Source organism: Aythya fuligula, chromosome 5 (assembly GCF_009819795.1).
Source record: "Aythya fuligula isolate bAytFul2 chromosome 5, bAytFul2.pri, whole genome shotgun sequence".
Classification (NCBI taxonomy): Eukaryota; Metazoa; Chordata; class Aves; order Anseriformes; family Anatidae; genus Aythya; species Aythya fuligula.
The window spans coordinates 31,635,349-31,657,737 of record NC_045563.1 but is presented as its reverse complement, the minus strand read 5'-3'; the positions used below and the strand labels follow the sequence as shown (position 1 = coordinate 31,657,737).

The 22,389-nt window shown below is 49.4% G+C and overlaps 1 protein-coding gene across 2 annotated transcripts; it reads right to left on the bottom strand.

Annotated features, from left to right (window-relative positions):
• Nucleotides 1-1,535: 1,535 nt before the first annotated feature.
• Nucleotides 1,536-21,126, bottom strand: PACSIN3 (protein kinase C and casein kinase substrate in neurons 3). 2 transcript variants are annotated; one of them, XM_032189456.1, is made up of 11 exons: nucleotides 21,097-21,126; nucleotides 11,285-11,359; nucleotides 9,950-10,050; nucleotides 9,372-9,528; nucleotides 8,624-8,859; nucleotides 8,115-8,270; nucleotides 7,401-7,576; nucleotides 6,498-6,618; nucleotides 5,785-5,921; nucleotides 4,377-4,537; nucleotides 1,536-2,781 (listed from the first exon to the last, which is right to left on the bottom strand). In XM_032189456.1, the coding sequence occupies exons 3-11, from the start codon at nucleotides 10,001-10,003 to the stop codon at nucleotides 2,666-2,668; spliced, it is 1,314 nt and encodes a 437-aa protein (XP_032045347.1). In that variant the 5' UTR covers nucleotides 10,004-10,050; nucleotides 11,285-11,359; nucleotides 21,097-21,126; the 3' UTR covers nucleotides 1,536-2,665. The 2 variants fall into 2 exon arrangements, with proteins under 2 accessions (XP_032045347.1, XP_032045348.1); XM_032189457.1 differs by lacking the exons at nucleotides 11,285-11,359; nucleotides 21,097-21,126 and having other exon boundaries at nucleotides 9,950-10,057.
• Nucleotides 21,127-22,389: the final 1,263 nt, after the last annotated feature.

Genomic DNA, 22,389 nt, shown 5'->3' with positions numbered 1-22,389 from the left:
AGAAAAATTCATCATCATCATAAAAGCCAAGCTTTGCATGATGCTTTAGAAATACTTTCCCAGAAAGATGTCAGAACTAAATTAATTATCTGCCAACCACAGACATACAAAGCTGTTCACAAGGAATGGCTTTATTAAAAAAAAAACAACTAGATAATGTTTTCATTCTGTCGTCCATCAGCCACAGAGGCACATCTGTGTGTTTTTACAGAAGCTCTGTGGGAAGAAGAGGCTTTGCTGACCTGAAGGTGAGGCACAGCTATGAGGTCACATGTGCAACTAGCTCTCTGTTCTCGCAGAACCTTTGGCATGGTATGGATAACAAGTTTCAACTAGAGCCCTTGCGGTTAAAAAGAAACCTTAGCTTTCCATAGCAGTGAGTAAGTCTCCAGGCAAATATTACATTAATTTAAGACCATTAGATGTTCCCCACCACCACCACCCCTCCAGGGAGGGGTTTATTACACAGGCTCTCTTTTTACTGCTCCATTTGGTTTTGGGTATCCATACCAAAATTTATGAGGTACATTCCAGCTGAGCAATTCTTTATTCTTGATACATTTTCCCCTGTCTCTTACTTCAGCTTTTGGCAAGAATTCCTGATGTGCAAACATTCTTTAGAGGACATGTTCACATAAAGTGTGGCACGTCACTATTTCTGGAAACCTTCAAGCAGCCCCCTGTGATCAGGTCATGGTGTTTTCCTAGGACAAACAAGTCTGTTCAGACTTGTCCTGTGGAATTTCAGGTTGTTTGTACTGTAACCAGGGGTCCTGTCCACTGGCCATTTCTGTTCTCACAGCAGGTTCTGGCCACACCTACCTCCACCCCTAATTATAACCTGATCAGAACTTTGGGGGAAGAATTGAAGTCAAGCTTCTTGTCCTTCCTAATTCCCTCTTAGATCTTTGTTTTGACCCTAGTTGAAAGGCTAATCTTAGTCCTTGAAACCATTCAAGCTAACAAGGTAAATTTCTGTATTTAACACAAAGCAGGTTTTTAATCCTTCACTCTTTATCTCTTATCTCAGGCCTGGCACACGTTCTTTACTTTCATGTATATTAGAACAACGCAGACAGCAAAAAAATTTTCAGCTGGGGAGGTCAGCAACTGGCTATTACTGCCTAACACAGCTGATATTTTACCTGGGACATGGTACTGAAAGGAGAGCCTAGATCTTTGAATCAAAATGCCTATACAATGACATTTCTAGAGTTGTTGATTGTTGCCCATGCCAGACTATATTTTACCCCATCCAAGGTGCTGTAAACAGTTCATTTCTGCTCTCATTGGCAGTCAGGCAACACGCTTTGTGACACTTTTTAATTTCCCCTAGGTTAATGGTTGAATCTGTCCATCCCCACCTCCTTGAGTCCACACTTGTTAAACATCCTTTTTGCTTCACTATCTGCTAACATTCTGCAGTCACGTAATCCCAAGTGCTCACCTTTGAATTCAAAACTTCCTTCTTTGTATCATCCCTTTCCCAAACAGCTCTGCAGCAGCTAGCACCAGTGGTAGTGCGTAGTAGAGGCTTTTTTTTTTTTTTGGAGTCTGAGTGAACCAAATTCCTGAGGTACTAACCCACAAGTTCACTGCAGAAAGCTCCTACAAGCTCACACTGCATCTCAGCAACAGCTTCAAACAAATGCAGTAAGTAGCTAGTTTTTAGTCTTTTGAGTTTTATACCATAAACGTTTACTTTTCTTTCTGCTTTCCTTTAAGCTTTTGGGCTTATTCTGTATTGGAACATGTCTATCAGCCATATACCTGTGACAAATGCTCATGTTTGAATACACAAAGCACTAAAATCTGGACCTTACTTTGTCTCAACAGCCTCAGAGGCTTTGAAGGGCAGAAAGGCAGGACAGAGATTGGAGAGGTCTTCCCTTAACTGGGCATATGTACACCTCAAACAGATTCAGGACCAGAAAAAAGCTAGTCCCAGTATGCTACCAGACATTCCTGTTCCACCTTGCCAGCATGAACAGCTACACAACGCAAGATAGAAGCCTTTCTCCTGTCCCTAAGTTGTGTTATCATGCATTTCTGGTGTTATCCCAATAAACTGGAGGACAGTGGGAGGGGAAATCCAGGCTTTTGAAGTTGCACCTTTTTATCAGCTGCCTTACCACAGGAGTCACCAGGCCTGAGGTAAAGGACACTGAAGATTTCTGAAAGATTTGAGAGGATAAACAGATTTCTGCCTCAGCTCAGCTAAGCAAAAAAAAGAGGAAGCAATGCGACAAGTTCCCTACAGCCCTGCACATCCAGAGTTCCTTGAACAGGAAGCCTGGGGGCAGGGCAGACACCCCCATGCTATGGATGCACATGTTGAAGCCCAGGAAGTCTTTGTCTGTTGTGAGGAGTTGGACATGTTGTGTATCTCCCTTCACCAAGTCCAAGTCAGGAGGATCTGTTCTCTTCTGCACTTTTACATTCCTATAGTGCTCACAGTCAGAAAAGTCTTACTCATCCTTGTTTATTTATTAGAAAATCCCTACAGGTCTAGGCATTTAAAATGAAGCATTAGTTACATGGAATACATGCCCTCAGAGTCCAGAAGGTGTTGGATATACTGCAAAGGTGGAGTGGAGCCAGCAGTGACCCAGTGACCTCTGCAGGAGATGCTGGCATGGCTGAGACACTAACAGGGTGGTAGCAATCATGATCCAACCTTCTCAACATAGTTAGCAGGATAGAGTCCAACCTGGCCAGTGAGAAGTCGGCCCTTGCACCAGCCCTGCTCATCTTCCTCACTAATCTTCATTAATTCTTCACCTACAAGCAAAAACAGTTATTAGGAAGCAGCTTTGGGAAAGGGGGAAGGTAGAAGAGCACTTTTATTTTTCTGAATTGAAAAAAGAGTTGGTCTGAATCCCCACACTTTTTCCCCTTATCCCACTCAGTATCATACTGCAGTTTAATCCAATCCAGAGTTACTGACCTCTTCAGTAGCTGTGGTCAGTACCATCCCCTAAGGCAAAGGAACTTCTGCTCTTCAACATCAGAAAGTTGTTCCCAATATTTCTACCCAACCTTCTTTTCCCCAGAGGAAAATGCCTATAAGCCAAATGGCTCAGAATGCTCAGGGATTTTTTTTTTTTTTTTTTTTTAAAAAAAGTTCCACTGGAGCAGGTAGGAAGGAAATGTAAAAAGCAGCTAAGCTCTGTCTGGAAATACCCCAAACAACTATTCCATGATGAACTGTCTGGCTTGGCCAGAAAGGCATGGAATTAACTCCTTTCCCAGACTATGATCAGGAAAGGCTTTTAACCTCCCCGTATCTACTACAGGAAAGGGCAGAGAGGTCCCCTTCTGTCAGTAGAAAGTCATACATCTGCCAGAGGGGGAGGTCTACTGCATCAGTAAGCACATCCCACACTGGCAGAGGCTGGGAAAGAAAGTCATTTGCTGTTAGGCTTGAGCCCTGCTGGTCCTTGCTTGTCAGAGCAGATTCAGAAAAGGGATGGCTGAAGATAACCAGTCATGCCTCTGTTTATCAGCTGGCTAGAAAGAAATTGCAAAGAGTCAAGACCCCAAAGAGCCAAGATCCAGAGCACTGGTATTCAACAGCAACAAGTTCACACTAGGAAGTTTGTTAGAATGGTTACACCACAGCACAGATACTGGCCTCAGGCCCAAGTCCTTGCTACTGAAAGACAGCGCCTTTTAAAGAGGGGTGTATTTCTATAGCAGACACCACATAAAAAAGCAAGATTAGAGACACTCAAGATCCAGATGTCCTCTTGAATTTGGAGAAGATGGCACATTCAAACTAAGCTTATAAGTTTAAGTGACAGAAGAAAGAAGGGGAGGGATTTATTTGCTTGAACATTCTCCCTCACTCAATCCTCTCTGCTGGGAGCCAGGGCACCCATTCTCAAGATACCCACAGTTTGCATAGCTGTTTCTGCCAGCTGAACTCTGCCTTCAGTAGTGCATGGCAGTCAAACGGGCTTTCTTCCCAGAGTATCTACCTTCTGGTTACTTCAAAGGACAATCAATATAGGTGGTCACCTTTCTTGTACTTCCGAGAAGAGTAACTTATATCAGTGACAAGGGAAAAACATTTAATAAAGAATAAATGCTTAAGGAGACAGCAGGTAGGATTCATTTCACCCACTTGGGTCTGCTGCTTTCCCTACACTGTAACCAAGATCCAAGCAGACTTTGTGGCCTCACTGTCTTTTGATCTACAACAGGTTGAACTGCCTGGTGTACCATCTGCCTCAGCAGTTGGCAGTGGGTCAGGCCAGGGAAAGAAGAATAGTTGTCAGTTTTCAAGTGGACATCCAGTTCTTACAGTGTTTCAATCATTCACTTGGCTCAAGTGAGGACAGCAAAAAGTTAGTGAGAGGTTAGTGCTTCTGTACCTGCTTTAAAGCTCAGCTCATCAGCCTCCTGTCCTGTGTAATCATACAGTGCTCGTACCCGTACACCTGGTACCTTTAAGTCCTCCTCATGCCCGTTGGCATCCAGGCACTTCTTTGGAGTGTCCTCATCTGACCACTCCGAAATGTCTTCCTTTCCCCCACTGTACATGCGGAAGCAGAGAGGAGACAAGATGGTAGTTAGGGTCATCTCTCACCCACCTCCTCCTGAATCACACACCTCTCTGACCCCTCAAAGGCTTCTATGCCATAGAACGAAGTGCAAGAGACCCAAAAGCCAAGTCAGGGTGAATGGGACAGCAGGACACCAGGAGATACTAGATTTGGTTGAAAGCATCCCAGCATTAGAGCCCTGAGGGCTAGGAGGGTAACTCATTCTCAGCGTTTCCACACATGCATACTTTTCATGACCTCATCCTACTAGCAGACCATCTCACTCAGGGAAGGTCAGTCAGTCCTAAAATGGAGAGCCCAGCTGTGTCCAGAGTTATTCCAGCCAAGAACAGGACAGACAGGGAAAAAAACAGGTCTCCCATCCCAAACAGATGTGGCTGGAATGCCATTTTCTGAGTAAGAAGCAAGAGCAGAGGGGAGGAACAGCAGAGGACAGGCACCTGGAACCCAGAAACCCCCGAAGAGGCTCCGTTCCATACTAACTTCACAAATGTGGGTGCCCTCAGGCTGTCATAGAAGCTGTTCTGCTCCTCTTGATAGGAAGACCTGTGGAGTGGCAAATAGGGCCCCTGAATCCAATAGACTGAAATACAGTAATGGCCTCGAGACACCCCTATGTTCCCCTTCTTTCCCACCCAGTTCACTTATGCCAGGGTTCCCCATTTAAGGCAGGATGGTGACAGCACTGCAGGACACCCTATTCTCCCTATTATATATCCCTATATCTTATTAGATCTCCCTATTCTCCTGCTTGCTTCCTGGCAAGGGAAGTAGCTGTACCCAGACTTGTCAGGCAGCACTCAGCACCATGCCAAGGGAAAAAAAACAAACACTAATGCCTTCATTTAGGAAACAGTACGGTTAGCTCACAAGGTCGCCAGTTCCCAACTCTCTTCACCTTGTCTGGGTGGAAGAGAAGGTGTGGAAACACCTGCCACAATCTTGCACAGCACTGGTCTGAACGAGGCCAGATCTCATCACTAGAAGGATCTTTACAAGGGAGGCCCCTAGTGAGATGGTATCTAGGAGAATGCTATATAGGAGACCAAAAAGAGCTCCCCTAACAGCCTTTTTCTACCTTGTCCTGGGCAAGGCCATGGGGCTAGAAATAGAAGAGACAAGAAGTTCAGATCAGTCCTGTCAACCCAACGCATTAATTGCCCTGGGCAGGGCTGTACTTCTCCTAACAGGATGTATCCCAGGTTTCAGTCCTTACCCTCGCCTCGTCTGCAGAGGGGTCTGTGAAAGAACACCATCCCGTGCAGGCAAAATGCTGGTCAGCGTGACATCGTCAGCCATCTTACCGCTCTTCTCCTTCTTGGTGATCGGCCGCTGTGTTTCCAGGGACCATTCCTGTTCAGGAAGAAGAATAACACCATCAAGCCATGAAGATGTGAGAGCTCCGGGCATCTTTTCTACTGGACAGTACAGAAGGAAGAGTAGTAACACAAGTCATGCTTCAATTGTGGCTGATCAGCCAAGTGGCCTTGCAGACAGAGCAGGCTCACTCCTCTTGAGTCCTGAGGTGCAACAAGAGGGCCTGTGGGAAAAGTGACAATAGGAGCTTATCCCAGAACCCTGAGAACCAGGTCAGCTTCCCTGCTGTTACAACTGGAAGGCAGAGTAGTTGGAGTTCAGCAAGGTTGCACACATTCCTTTAAGGAAGTGAAGGGACTGCAACCCCACAAGTCTCCGAAGATCCTAATATCATGAGTCTGCTCAGCAAAGAGCCTCACTTCAAGGCCAGAGACACCAGCATGGTTTAGCCTAAGAGGACCAGATGCCCGCTCTCAGAAACTCTTGGAAAGGAAAGGAAAGAGGTATGTCTGATGCATGTCTTTCCAACACAAGGCTAGTAATCCACCAATTTCAGGAAAGCAGCTAGATAGTGAAAAAATAATAGTAATACACTCCAGAATGTGTTGTCACCTCAAACTGCGGCCAATTCATTGCCATGCCTGGCCCATGAGTGTTGCGCCACCACTTCAGGTCTTCCTGGTTGTCTGCAGCCATGATGACTTGGTAGAGATCTCGATACAATGCTTGAAAGCTACGACCAAGAACAAACAGAACCATCAGTAACCAAGTCCCTCAGTGGCTCCCCAAAGCCCAAGTCAAAGAGCGTAACCTCACGCACAGTTACATAGCATATCAAACCCCACAAAATTAAGGGTGCTAGGAGGGTGCAATGCATGCTCAACTCATGAAAAATAGGGCCACCATTGTAGAAGTGTTACTGTGGCAAGCAGGACAAGCTGTTTGGTGTGGTAGTAGCTAACATCTGCCACTTCCCAGCATAGCTCAAATGAGTATCAAAAGAGCCTGGCACATTCTTGCACACAAATAAGGAAGTGGCTCAGATTTGTTACCTCCACCTCAACATATAGGAGCCCAGAAGGGCCTACCTCCCTGTGTAACCCCTATTTCAGGGCAACTCATGGGCTCATGATCATCTTTCTCTGAAGATGTCTCTACTCAGGACAAAACGGGTGTATTTACTACACATACAGGAATGTGGCTCCATTGCCTTCCACAGACTGGGATTACACACAACACTGAGGCACTTCACAGAACAGAGACACACCCATGGGTCAGTACTGGAAGACAAAGGGTTCAGAGGCAGAAAGAATCCTCTGTGGGGATCCTCCTGCACTGGTCAGTCAAAAAAAAAAAAAAAAAAAAAAGGAGACCGAATGCCCATTCTCAATCAGAAGGGGAAGGAGCGAGATGTGCCTGATGCAGCTCCCTTTCACCAACACCAGAATTAGACCCCTTTTCAGTGCCCAGGACACCCCAGGGTAGAGAGCCGCCCTTCTGTGTCAGGGCTGGTACCTTTCACTGGTGGAGAGGTTGAGATGCTGGTGCAGATTCAGGAACATCTCCTTAAAGAAGCACAATCGCTTGCGCTCTGCTTCTTGACAGCCCTCAAACACTTGCTCCATGTCCTCCATGTAGCGGGGATTGTAGCGGTTCAGCTCTTCCAGCATCTTCTCGTATTGATCCTTGCACTGTATCAACGCAGGAGGGGAACAGGGGTGATATGTTACTCTGGTATCAAACCACTGACACTCCCCCTGCTCAGGAGGGAAGTTTTTTCCCCCCTGCACTGCTGAACACACAGCACAGAAAACAGATCAAGTCTCACAGCTGGTATCCAAATCCATTGCTCTCTTAGTATCTTAGAAGTTCTTCCTTCCTTACCACCCTCCTCCATAGAGGTCCTTCCACACTCACTCCTGTCAGCAAGTAAGCCACCCACATTTGGTAACCAAGTCTTCAGCTCTGCAGCTCCCTCCCCCTGCAACCAGCCCCCTACTTTTTTTTAAAAAAGATATTTATAAATTAAATTCTACTCAACACCAAGGATAGACCCCTCACTCAGCCTTTGTTCCTGAAGTCTCAGTTTAATTCACTAAAGCTTCAAAACAATGCAATCTCACACCTCCTTACAGCCTCCAGCAGGAGCAATTTCACTGAGTGACAATGCAGCCAGTGCCTTCTCCTTGGAATTCGCATCCTTGTGATGCCTGTCCATTCAGTGCTCACCTTCTCAGCCTCCTGAGTGCACTTCTCTACACGCTCCTGCAACTTGCGCAGCTGCTCCTGGGAGACCGAGGAGTCTGCCTTGGCATGGTTCTCCCTTGTATGGGCTGTTTTCTCCTCCTTCCGGGCTGCGTGGTAGTTTTTCTTTGAGGTCTCTACCTGTAGGAGTGATGCAGACAAGGTGATTCTGTCAGAGATCTTCTGTTCTTCAGAGAGAGCACATTAACACTTTGTTACAGTCAGCAGCAATTGTTTGAGGACAAACAGAAATGCTGATCTGGTGTTTAGCCAACCATGGGAACAGGTATCTCCAGATGATCTCGTAGTGCTAACCTGCCATGTAGGAACACCAAGCCTGTTCCTAAACTTTTCTTATACAGAAAGAAAGCTACAAGACCACCGAGACCAAGAGGCCAGCTAGCCATCCCTCCCTCTGTGGCACTCCCTACTGTGGCTAGTGGCACCCACCTGGACCACCCTCACCCCTCCTTCCCCATTCACACTTTGCTTACGTCTTTCATCTTCTTCACCCAGGGCTTCTGGGCCTTACGGAACCCATCCTCTGCCTCCTTTGTCTCCTTGAAGCCCCCAATCATCTGCTTGTGGTAGGCCTCCTTCTGCCAGGCCTTGATCTTATCCGAATCTTCGCCAGCCAGGTGGTTCCGGACATCTAAGTGGATTTCACTAAGTCTGTCTGCAGCTGTCAGGAAAGCATGCCAGGCCTTCTCCAGAGTACCATACTGTGGACCTGCAGGAACAAGCACCAGAGGGGCTCTTCACCTCCTGCCCACAAGAAAAAACACTCATTTTCCTCCTCCTACATTCATCTGTCACTTTGGAGTCACTTGCACAGCTCTGCTCCATCACATAAGTCAGCACTGACTGGTCTCCACGCAGTCCCAGAAGGCAGCACCCAGACTGGCTGTCACAGCTGGCCAAGGCAGGCATTTAAGATGGGCGATCTGCAGCTCAATTTAAGCTTTGGACTGGCCAAGGACTTGCAACACTAAAAATATTTTTGTAACCAAACACCTGACAATGCAGAGGAAGAGGAAGACTTCTAAAAGTAAATCAAAGAGCTGCCTACAAAAATATACATACAAAAAAAACAATGCCCAAGAAATTCACACCCCTCTTTCTGGAGAAGAGCAGCCTGTCCCGTCCCCCCCAAGGAAACAGCCTCACCTCAGTACAACAGAGCACTCCAGGAATACAGTGCAATTACTGCACCCTGCTCATATCCCAGCCTGCCAACTTTACCTTTCTCCACATTGGTCCTCCACTTACGGGACCACTCTGTTAGCTGCTGGGCGTAGTTCTTCTCTATCTTGGCTCGCTCCTGGAAGCAGGAGATCAAGTCATTGCAGAGCCGGTAGCCATCATCCACACGCTTCACTGTCCGCCTGTAGTTTCCAGCCTGAAATTTCACACATTGTTATTTATACTGCACCTTCACATTCCTTCAGCACAGGCAGGAGGTTGAGCAGTGCACTGGGAGGGAGCGCAGACCCTCCTGGAACCTGCAGCTGGGCTCAGACCCGCCTCTGGTGCTCTGCCAGGCAGAGCAATGGAGGGAGGACGCCAGGATGCTCTTTGCCTCTCACAGCTCTGAGCAGTGTCAGCTGAACAAGGAAGTCTCATTCCACAGCATCAGTGGAGGAAAGGGTTACTCCTCCTTGCAGTAAGACAACACGTTACCGAACCACCCCACGGCCTCTCCCTTCCACTCCCCAAGAGCACCATGTCACCCGTGAACCTGAAACTCAACCCTTTAATTCCATGGGTGGGAGGTAAGACATTCCTTCCTACCTCCCTCACACCCCAATTATCCTCCTTACCTCCCAGAAACTGCCCCCAGGAGCCTCCCCGCCAGCATCATCTTCTGATGACATCGCCCTCGTTTTCTTGCAGCAAGGAATTTTTGCAGATTTCAGTTAAGCTGAGGAGAGAGAAAAGGGATTTCTAACACAGCACTGGCCAAACCTCCTTGTAGGTGTCGATCTCAAACTTCAGCTGAACAGATCCTAGAGACAGCAGTGAATCCAACACTTCTCAGCAGCACCAGCCACCCCTGCAGAGATCCCTTTCTTAATTGAGGCCCTCGGGAAGGCAGCAAAAGCTACAGAAGCTGAAGTAGCTACAGCTATTTGAAAACTTGAATCACTTCGAGTCCTCCATCAGCAAAGATGACTCCAGTTTCCCGGTGTGAGTCAGGATTACAACAACTGGCTGGAGAAAACGAGGCCGAGCAGTCAGGCATGTTGTGAGTGGGGAGGAGCCCGATAAGCTGCCCACCACCTGAGCTGGGCTTGAGCAGAGCTACAGGAACACGCAGAGGCACATGGCACCGCAGCATGCACGCTGGTTACCCAGCCACATGGCTTCCCTAAAAACACTCGAGTCTGTCACCTCAGTAGGCTCAAAATCTAGGCTAGAAGGTGAAAGGTGCTTCTCAACCTCTGTCTCAGGACTTTGGCCCATTCCCCATACAAGCCTGCGCTGCTGCTTTGCTCCTGATGTGGTGTGACTCTGAAATCCCTGGGGAGAGGCCCAAGGATGCTTTTGTGCAGGACTGAGGAATGGGAAGAGGCCCACACCAGTTGCTCCTGCACAAACCCGCTCCCCTCTGGGCAAGCCTGGGTTAACACAGCATAGATGTCCTTTGCTGCCACTTCTCCTCTTGCACATTCCTAGTTATAAAAAGCTTCCCTCACACCCCGGGGAGGTATCTGCTGGTTCTGCCAGCCCACAGAGCACACAGCAGAAATGGAGATCAGGTTAGGAGTGCCCGTCTCCCACCTCCTGCAAATCCTCCTCAGCGTGGCAGCTGCCGTGCGAGCCACCTCACCAGCACCCCAACACAGGCTGCAGGAATTTCCTCCGTTTCTTCCAGAAACAATTGGGCTCTGTTTGCCCAGTCTCACGTGCTGTTGACTGTCAGAAGCACATTGATGCCGTTCCTCTGGATTTCCCCAGAAGGCTGGAAGTGCGGACCTCCAGTCACACAACCCAGCTGTTAAACGCGACGTGATGCTCAGGTGCACAAGCTCAGAAGCCTGAGGAACACCTCCACTCATGCCACCAGCTGTCCCCATCCTCCCTTAGCAGGCTGCAAAGCCATCTGGCGTGCTTCCAGGGCACACAGCTCAGCATCGCCCCCAGTAACCACGTACCTGAGAGGGAGACGACAGGGGAGCAGCAGGGAGCTGGCAAGTACGTCCCGAGCTCTTCAGACTCCTTACAACAGACTGGAGAAGAGAGAGAGAGGCGGTTAGACAGTGCTGCTTCCTCGCAGGGATGCTGCCTCTTCTGACACATCCCAACCCCAGGGCAGGGATAGGGGTGTCCCCCTTCTGCCAGCTACTAGGAGGGGCACCCTCTGATATAGCAGCTGCAGCCACCGTGCCTCCGAAGATGCCACGTTCCAGCACGTAGGAGAGATGCCAAATCCTTGTGTCACAAGACCTAGCCCCAGAGAAAGTTAAAATAGAAACTATTTGGGGCGGCATGACAGCACTGTGCGGGAAAGGTGGCAGCATCACAACAGCTGAGCAAAAGGAACAGCCCAACGCCAGCAAGGCCTAAAATAAGCACACCCCAGGCACGGGGTGGTGGGGCCTGAGCCCCCGCGCTGCACAGCGGCTGGTGGGAAAGCCCAGTGCCTCACACGTAGACATGGCAGGCTTCAAGAAAGAAGGGGAGGACAGACATGGCTTCTTCCCATCCCTTTTCCCTAAAGATCAAAAAGGGACAAAGGACTCAGTAGTTCTACATTTAAAACCAAGCTTCTCCTCATAGAGACACAGCTCAATTAGATGTCACCCATTAAGGTTGTATCACTTTTTCCACCCTTCCCTCCCACACTGCCCCCATCCCCACTTCCTTATCGGGAAGCCCTGAATCACACCCATGCCTTCCATCTCTGGTTTCCGATTCAGACTGACTCCAGCGTGCTAGAATTCAGGGGTAAATGCGGAAAGCTTGTGTGTCACAGCGAGCTTGTTTGCCTGGTCAGTCGGTAAAGAAAGGAGGAACCCAAACCCATTATTTCCACCATAAAATCAAGAGGCACAGCTCAAATTTCTTGGGAGTTACAAATGCAAGTAACTGGATTTACTATCACTAAGATTAGCAGGCTCTGAAACATAATAGTAGCTGCGCTGGATCAGACTAAGGGTCCTTGTCACCGCGTACGCTTCACAGCCAGTGGCCAAAAGCAGCTATTTTTTCCTTGCTTGGAGAACAGAGCAAGCATACACGATGCTTCCATGCGTACTTTCCAAGCCTCTAACCATTGCTGACAGGAACTTCCTGAGCTGAACGTGGCACCTCGGAATTCAGGAACACCCCATGAATTTCCCTTCCGTTAACTTCTCCAGTCTGCATCTGAACACACGGGAGTTTTCAGCAATGATAACACATGGCAAAGCACCCCACAGCTCGAAGCTCTACTGAGACCACCACCACAGGAGCTGGGTGGTCAAATAAAAAAAAAAAAAAAGAATAGTTTAACCTTTCTACAGGTTAATCTTCATGGCTCAAGTAGCAGCCAGCAGAATAGGTTATTTCAATAGCAGTTGTATAGACTTCATAGAAGTCTAGATAAAAGGGTCCTGGTAGAAGCAAAAAGGTCAAAGAACAAGGAGGACCCTTTTCTGCCAGGCTTTTTCTGGACTTTACATACTCCATGAGCCCATGTCAGTCAGCAGATCAAATTGGATCTGCGTGCAGACACGGGGATGGTACTTAGCAGTGCACACGGGGCTGAAGAACAGCTGCTGCTGTCACCCTCAGCCCAAGAGGAGCAAATAGATTGCCACTCCACCCCCCTCACGCCTGGTTATTCCCCAGACATCGTATGTTTTGGGAGCTGCCAAGAGCTTGAGACCAGGGAAAACACGAGTTTGCCAGGAAAAGCAAACAGATGAGTGTTACATGTGCCAAAGGCTGCTCTACAGCAAGGTGGGGAGGTGACAGTGCTACCCTGCGTCCTGATGGAGCAGGAGCCACCGTGTCATTCAGGAAGGTTGGCAGAGCCCATACAGGATGAGCTGCAGCTGTGTGGATCAACACCAAGACTTTCTGATGCCACTGCCGCCTCTGCTAAGAGGGGACCAACGTTAAGTTTGCAGAGCAGAGGAATGTTTCTTTCCCCTCCTGCTTCCCTCGTCCATTTCTTACAGTTGAGTGAATGAGACCTCAGTGCAGCTCCTGCATGAGGAACTCCTCCAGGGAGCAGGGAGAGCACCCACATCGCCAGTCACTTCTCTGCACAATTACAGATGAGACCACTGTAGACACAACCAGCAGAGACAAGTAGACAAAATAAACCGTACAACTGAGATTTATGCAGACACAAGCCTTGCTGCTAATAGTGTTTAAAAAAAAAAAAAAAGTATTCCCCTCCATCCCCCAAATATCTGCTCTTATTTTGACCAACAGAGTAAGTTATCCAAAAAGAGCTCTTGGCCTTCAGCTGCAGAAGGGCAGAGTGGCTCAGGACCGATTCACTGGTGCTGAGCTCCACTAGGAGAACCGCCAGAGCACTTGTCCCAGCAGAGCTGTTTCAGCCTTTAACCACATCCATCTCACCCCTGCTCCGGTCTGTCATATCTCACACCACAACTCCCCACCCTCAGACCGGGAGGTCAGGCTAAAACCCTCACTTTCGTGTGCATCTGGCACCACACCACTCAGCAGGCCTTTTTGCTTCGTGTTTACACAACACAAGTACAACAGGGTCCTGACCCACAATTAAAGCTTCAAGGCCAGATAGTAATAAGCACCCTTGACTTCAGAAACTTCTCCCTAAGGCACACAAGCCACAAAAACCCTCTTCCCTCTACACCGCACTCCAGTGCTTCCAGACTCCAAACGCCCAAGGCACCGCTTCTGTGCATTGCTTGACCACCTCCTGAGACTCCCTGTGAGCAATTGTTTCCCTAGGTTTGCCAAGAACCAGCCTCTGAGCTCTACAAATGCCCAAAGTGCTGGTGCATACAGGCCTGCAGGAGTTCTTCCACAGAAACAGAGCTTGTACAGCACCAGGCAAAGCCTCCTGCCCAGCAGACTCCCTTTTCCACCTTGCCCGAGTACAACTGCAAGCACTGGATCCAGGCAGATGAAGGAAAATGTTCAATTATATTTATCAACTAACTGGGCTTTGCTGATGGACTTTTATTATGGACCAGTTCCTGTAGGGGTGTTCAAGACAAGCTAACCAAGAGTTTCAATCAGGAGCAGGCTACTAACTCACTTCCACCTCAGGACAATAACACCTCAAAGCAGCAGCGTGCCATCTCTGCAACCAGCCCGTTTGATTCCCAAGGAGTCACTTTCCTGTACAGCAGGCAGTGGGAGAGGTTTTGTTTTCACTCCAGGGCGCTTCTGGTGTAGGCTGCAGATAAACATTTCCATCTGAACAACCCGAAGACACAAAAGGACAACAGTCCACCCTCCCCTTCCAGAGCGGCTGCCATGAAAACACCTTTTTTGGGTAACTTGTTGTCAGAAAGGAGCTAGAGCTGACACCAGGAAGGCCCACAGACCCCCAGCAGCACAATAAATGGGCCTGGTGCTGGTACAGCAGTGCTGGGAAGGTCCCTGACGGGAAGAGTGAAACAAAGCATGGGACAGGGTTTGCTCTCCAGCCTCATCTCTACGTGTGGGCATCCAACAGCTCTGAATTGAACGATGCCCATTAAGGTGCTCTCCACTGCCATTACACAGGGGCACTGATGGTTACAGGTGGTCACCTGCCAGAGAGAGGCCAGTTCTCTACAGCTAGAGGAGCACCAAGTGGCATCAAGATCGTCCAAGAAGCCTGTGTACCTGAAATGACTCCTGCCCAGCAAAACATCCCCTGAGATGCTTACCCTGTTGCTGTGGTCACACCCTTGCGAGAGTCGCCTGCCTGGGAGAGGGCCTACAAACCCGTGTTCCTCAGCTGCTCCCTGAAGCATGCCGGGGCTGCCTAGTACAGTTTAGAGATCTTTCTCTTTCTCCAGCCAGGGAGAGGTCAGAGACATCAGGCAGAGCAGTAACTGCACACAAAGGTCACTTCAGCTATGTGCAAGCCTCTAACAGCAGCTCGTCTCCAAGACAATGATTCTCCCAGAGGACGTGTTGTGGCTGTCCCCCAGCAAAATTCTCAATGGTTATACCAAAGTACAAAAATACAGACAAGATCCTCCTCCGCTTAAGGTGCTGACCTCCTGAGTCTATGTGTTGCTTCAGCGCTCTCTCTAGTTTCAGGCCACAGCTTCCTTATATTGGTCTCCTCCAGATCCAGGCCAAGCTAATATCCTGCAGACATCTCGCCATGCCGTAACCCCAAGTAGTTTTCTTTTTTTTTTTTTTTTAAAAAGTGTTCAGACAAAATACTTTCCATATTTTTTAGCTATTCCCTGTCCAGTTCGCAGAGGCCAAGGCTACAGGATAGGCTTCTGCCAACACGTCACTGCTGATCTAAAGGTTAAGATTCCTGACCAACATAGCTGTACCAGGCAGAAACTGTTTCACCAAGAAAAATTGTTTTCCTTTCCAATAGGACGTAGATCTCCAGTATTAAAGGAGATTGCAACAGCAGGCCCACTTTGTGTGCCCACTTCCAGCCAGTCTTTGAGCAAAGCAGTGATCCAAACAGAAGGCCCCCGTCTTCATCCAGCCCAGAGTAAAGAAAAGAAATAACGGGGTGGTGCTGCTGTTTGCTTTTTCCCCAACCTCAGCAAAAAGCAGTTCATTTCTATCAATGGAATATTCTCCTGTGATTGAGTCACCTTGTAACCCCCAGAGCAGGGATCAAGTTTACCTGAATGCATTAAGGGGCCTTAAGGGAGCCAGCTGTGACCCAACAGCCTTCAGAAGAGCCGCAGGCCACTGCGCACCGCTCTAGCACCAAACCTCTGGCAGCTCCCTGACCACTGTGTGGTGTAGTGCAGCAGTGTCTCCAACCAGGCTCCTCTGCCCCTTCCATTGGGAAGGAGCACTTTAACCCAGCTGCAGTTCTGCATACCTCTGTATGCAAGGAAGCCCTTGGCTCCATTTTACCAATATGCAGTTTCACTGAACTGTCTTCTAAAGGAAGGGGGCAATGGGAGATGGACTTGGCAAATATTCATCATGTAGACAAAGTACACGGCAAACATAGGCACAATGAATTCAAGGTAGTCTATTTCTTCCTCTTTATCTCTCAGACTTCTGGTTTTACTTGGTAAACAGTAAATCAGCTTTTATTAGACAGAATCAGAGTTACTTAGGTTGGAAAAGACCCCTAATCAAGTCCAACCATTAACCCTAACACTACCAAGTCCACCACTAAACCATGCCCCTATGTAGCACATGCATGTGTCTCTTAAATACCTCCAAGGACGGGGGCTCCATCACCTCCCTGGACAGGGAGGGACAACTTCTTGCAAGGAAAGCTGAATGAGATCAGACTGAGTGCTAGAACATCTTGCAGTAAAGGGGAAGCAAGAGGTAAAGCATCACACACGTTGCTTCTGTTTTGTGTTGTGGCCAGTTCCCGCACTTAGATGACAGCAAACCTCTTTAGCAGTTTTTGTCACCAGAGATAGGTTCCCTCAGTTGCTTCCTCACAGGAACACTTAAACACAAAGATGCAATCATAAGGCAGCCTTCGGTACCACATGAAGTGGCAGGACTACAGGCAAGAGGTAAGACAAAGTTATTTTACACAACCGGAGTGTTTTTTACACGCCTGGTCCCAGAAAGAACATTTGCTCTGTGGAGTGTAGAGAACACTCAGTAATTTGGATTCCCTTCATAGCATCTCCTGGTCCAAGCAGCAGTTACCAGATTCCATTGCTTTGTAGAGAGTTTATTTGTAAAGGTACCCTATGTCTTTTTGACATATTTCCTGGAGATTGCACAGATAAGGAGGTTGAAAAGGGCAGCCATCAGGAACTGTCCTGCACTGTGATTATTCATACCTCACACATTCATCCTGGAGGTCACATACACTACGTCTTGCAGCAGCTTGTCTGCTTTCAGATTACCTGCACAGAATCCGGTCCTCATTTTTGGTATTGTCTCTTCAGCCCTCTTCAAATACATTTTTGAATATCAAGCTGAAGAACACGTCTATTAAAGTCAATATACTTCGTATTCCAGGTGTTATCAACAAAACTCCAAGAGGCTACAAAGGAATGTGTTACTCAGTCCAAAGGGCACATATCACAGAAGAAATTTCAACTGCTGAGCATCACTGGAATGTCATTTGCTTCCTCAGCCCATTGGCCAAAGCACAGATCTCAGTTTCTAATCCTCAGGACCCAAACAGACATGTGAGGGAAGAACAGCAGGACCTTTTTTTTAAATCAATGCACAAACAGAGCAATCCAGCGGGCATTGTTTCCTCCCTCGTGGCTTCTAGAAGCAGCTCCTATCCCACAGCTCAAAAAACTGTTTTTGCTGTTGGTTGTATTGGGGTAGGAGCCTGCTGGTGTCAACACCAGGCTTTCACAGAGGTTTCCAGGCAATGGGGTGAGCAGTGCTGGTACAAGAAAGGGCTGATTAAGGACACCAAGAAGCAAAAGCAAGCATCTAGAATTATCTAAGTGAAACATGCTCATTGTCTCCAGGTCCTCCAGGAAGGTTTCTTGCCCTTGTTGTCAGGGTCGTGTAAGAAGCCCACCTCACACTCCTATACTGCAGTGCTGCAGCCCATGCAGCTCAGCAGGCACAGGAGCAGGAGAGGTTTGGCTCAGCAGCAAGGTATTGAGGCAGAGGAGGAAGTTCCTGCCAACAGACAGTCATCTACAGTGACTGAAAAGATTGACCAGATCCCCAACAGCCTAGGAGAACCACATCTTCCCACAAACAGATGAGACACAGCTTGGGCAAGCTCGTAGCATGAATGGGTCAAAAGACTTATTGTCAGCCGTGTTGTCTGCAGCAATTCTAACCCCCCTAGCCTGCAAAAAAGCCTACCCACAGGTCACAATGAACAGTCCTACTGCAATCGTCAGCTAGGAGAGCATAAAATCCCCCCCCCAGCCTAATGCCTCTGGATCCAGGCCCCTGGTACCATGGAGATCCCTCACATGCCTCTTGAGCGAACTACAATGCCCACTGACAACCACTAGACTGAACACACAAATTCCAACCGTCTCAAGTCTGAAAGGCTCCTTCCCATTGTGCCATTCACAGCCAGGAGACACCACTGAAGGCAGAAATATGATTAGGATGCCAGTCACACACGTTGCTTCACAGCATTACCCAGCTTCAGCCCACATTTCAGCTGGAAGGGACATGAAACTCCTGTACGAGTCACTGAAACAAAGCTGGGTGATTACAGCAGAGGGCACATCAGTCTTTGCATTCACATTACACTTTCTGCTGGAAAAATGTGTGCCCAGATGGTCAGAAGGCATTTGGATGTTAAATGAGTGTTCACTGTGCCACAAGGTAGCTAAGCTACCTCTTGAACATCTTCCAAACTGCTCCAAGGATGCAAAGCTCTCCTGTTACTCTTCAAATAGAAGAAGCCCAAATTCTCCACAAAACCCTCCAGATACACTACTCACTGTTTTCTGTCTCACCCACTACAGCCTTTAGATTAAGACTAAGGCCTTTTTTTAATCTCTCTGACACAGCTCCCTGTCATACAGCACCATCTACACCCATCATGCTATGTCAGTATGATAAAATAGCCTGCCCGATCAGAAAGCCTGTTCTAGGAAGATAAGAGTGCCTCAAAGGGCTTAAACAGCTCTCCCATTGTTTAGAAATTTCCCCATGAACTCTCATGAGCAGCCTAACTTCACATATTACTGATCAGCTGATGGAAAAAAAAAGAGGCAGTTTATTACTGCTTTTTAATCAAGAGCATAGTTTTTTCCACTCAGGCTATAGGCAGATACTTTTGAGGTCTCCAATTCAATCCCTGGATGCCAGCCATCACATGAACCAAACAGTTTAAACAACAACAACTGAATAATCTCCAGCCCTCAAAGTTGCCAGAATAAAGAATATATAGTATTTGCCACTCTGAGATACAACATTTTTAACAGGAGCCGATCTTGCCCCTAGTATAGGGCCTCATCTGTTTCTCAGTTTTACAGTCATCTTCTAAGATTAGTCGCATTACAGATATACCTGACTGCTCTGTTCAATCTTTATACGTGCATATGTGTACATATAGATTTTTAGGGGTGGTGATGGCTTGTAAGCTCATGTTCATCCATGGAAGGCCCCAAAAAGTCAGGCTAGTTCTTTTGTAATCCATAATGACCTAGAATGATTAAAAGCATCACTGTCCTGTAAAGAACTGATTTGGGGTCCATGAGGTAGTCAGACTTTTATAGTTTGGTTACATGCAGCCTGCCAAGGACCTGCAGCATTTTGGTACAGCCAGCTCACACACAGCCCTTACTCACTGAAGTTTGATAGTGGAGTTCCAGATGAGCACTTATACCTACCAACACGGTGAAGTTGCCACCCTTTACAACCCGAGAAGGAAGACAGGCCTTAATAGAACAAGTGCAGGCAAGCCAGAGAAGCACAAACTCACAGGTCAGGAAAAAAAGAGCTCAGAAAACAATGCAACAATACAATACAGTGGGCACAGCACAGGGAAGGCAGCACGCAGCTAGCCCAGCTCAGGCGCTCGTTCTGTTCCAAGCTGCAACTGGAAGTACAATCTAGTAAACATTTTAGGGAACTTCTTGCGAGGCACTATTAATAACACAAAGCATTGCCAAAGCAGAACACGCTCCGTCTCACACGGAGCATGCTGTGCACTTCACAGAAAGGTGAATCCCTCCCGAAAAGGAATGTGCTCGGTTATGCAATGCGCAGGGAGCAGCTCCGGTGTGACTCCACCCAGGGACCAGCTCACACCTGGAGCTGGGACCGGCCAGCCCCTGTCATTTTAGCCCACACGCTGCAGTCGTGCATTCTGCGCCCATTACGCACTGAGCATTGCTTGGATCACCGTGAGGCTTTAGCAGCTTCTGGGCGACATCTGAATCCCAGGGTGGAGCAGGAGGCTCTGCTAGGGCTTCACAGGGCCATCGATTACTGCCGTACCACAAATACTTTTGTGCAAATCAGATCAGTGGTGGATTTGAAGGGGAGGGAGGCTGATCTCCCACCGCAAGAGGCAGGGAGCACCCACTGGGTGCAGGGTGGACGAGAAGGCCAGACCACACCACCAGAGGTGGTCGGCTCACCTCGTCCTCACCCCCACACCTAGGGACGGCTCAGGGCTTGAAGAACTGAAGCAAGTGAAGCACACAGAGTTGGCACAAAAAGCGGTGAAACTGGTTAACGCGTTGGGGCCAGGCTAACTTCGCTTATTGATCGCTCGGTGGAGATGGCAGAGCCCTCCTCCTGTGAGCGGTGACAACCTGCAGAGCGAGCGCCGGGCGGTGAGGCCCACTAATACCTCCATGTTGAGCAGCTTTTGCCTGCCCCGGGCTGGAGAGGACACGGTAACCCCGGCGTCCTGCCCCAAAGCCGGGCACAGCCACTGCAACCCCCCCAGTCCCCCGACACCAACCCCAGGGCTGAGGGGGGAGCATGAGACAGCCGAGACCACCCTGCTCACAGCAAGGGGACAACGACCAGACCCCCCAGGAGCCATAGGGCAGCCCCCAGCCCTCGAGGGAGCCGCTTCGCCCCTCAGCGCTGCCGGAGCCGCCACAAAGGGGCCCTGAGCCCGCTGAGGCGCCGGCCCCAAGGGGGGAGGAACAGGGGCGCCCGCTGAAGGTCAGGCTGGAGACCGTGCTGCGAGGGGCACGGGGCGGCGGAGCCCAGCCGGGGGGTGCCCAGACCCCGCTAACACCTCCCGGGGAACAACCCCGGCCCCCCCCGGGGGTCTCAGCGCCGCCCCCTCTCCCCGAGGAAACTTTTCCCTCGCAGCCGCGCTGCCCACCGCGGGCAGGAGCCGCCGGGACCCCCGGCTCCCCCCGGAGAACGGGGCCGAAAGCCGCTCTATAGCAGGGGTGACCCCGCCGCTTACCTCGCAGGCGGCTCGGCCGGGCTCGGCTCGGAGGGCAGCGGCCACCTGGGCTGGGAGCGGGCCGGGCCCTGCCCCTATTTCAGCCGCGGGACGGGACGCGGGGGCTCCCGCTCCGCCTCCAGCTGCTCCCGGCGGGGCGGGCCCGGCCCGCAGCTCGGGGCCGGCCGGGGGTGGGGGGGCCGCCTGCTGCCCGCCCCTCCCTAATTAGCTAATTAACGGGGCCTCACGGGCAGGTGGGGCTGGCTCGGAGGAGAAGTGGTTGTCCTGCTGTGCCAGCAGGGGCTCGGGGGTTGCCCTGCGTTTTGTGGGGTGTCGCTTAAAGCACTTGGGGGGGCACCCAGTGGGGTCGCCCCCCGGCATAGCGGGTGCTTGAGGGGGGAGGTAGCCCTGTGAGGAGCTGAGCTTCTGCCCTGTCTGTGGGGCTGTGGCTCGGTTAGTTGGTTACTGCGAGCTGCAGCCCCCTGTGCCCACCCAGAGCCCCCATCCCTCGGTTCTGTGAGGTGTGGGTCACCCTCCTGGGGTCGGGGAGCAGCCTCGCCGCAGCTCAGCGTGGTGGCCTTTTGGCTCGCTCCCTCAGAGCTGACTCAGTCCGTTCGCCCTCTCCTCTGGAAACCTTTTTCCTGAATAACCCAGACCTTGTCTTTTCAGAGTCTCTTGGTCGAAGCCAGCTTTTTCGAAGTACCAGGAGGTTTGTGTGCCAGAGTTTCCATTTCTAGCGCCAGGCCTCGGGTGTGGTTTGCCATGACGCTGGGACAGAGCGTGTAGAGGAGTGCCTGGAGGCCTCGCTGGCCCCTCTCCTCTTGACTGCTTCCAAGAGACCTGGGACCCAACTCCAAGGACCAACTGTAAGTTTGCTGTGATGTTTATGCAATCAGTGGAGAGAGGAAAGTTTGAGAGCCTTACAGGAGGGAGAGAGGAAAGAACATGCCGTAAATCTGTGCTCCCGCTTCTCTGGAGCAGCCCAGGGATGTTTTCTCTCTTGACAACTGCCCCAAGTTTTATAGGAGGTAGAAAAGTACCTCTACAGAGGACCTTCAGAGACTATGAATTCCTATTAGAAAAGAGATCTTAGAAACCATTCCACTTATTTTGCCCTGGGGCCAATCCTCAGTTCACTTTCCCCTGGGTAGATTCCCGTGATATGTCACTGTATGTGGTACAACAATGAGTGTACTTTCAAAAAGCGACTCAAGACATTTATCTTACCCTAGAAGTTAATTATCACTGAGCATTAACTTTTTATCTTACTAAAATAATATTTTTTTATTTTAAAAATAAGACACCACCACCACC

Coding starts and splice junctions, on each gene's coding strand:
- PACSIN3 (XM_032189456.1), bottom strand. CDS start 10,003: ATGTCATCAGAAGATGATGCTGGCGGGGAGGCTCCTGGGGGCAGTTTC. Junction 9,529..9,949: donor CTGGGGGCAGTTTCTGGGAG/GTAAGGAGGATA, acceptor GTGAAATTTCAG/GCTGGAAACTACAGGCGGAC. Junction 4,538..5,784: donor CCTCTGCAGACGAGGCGAGG/GTAAGGACTGAA, acceptor CCGCATGTACAG/TGGGGGAAAGGAAGACATTT.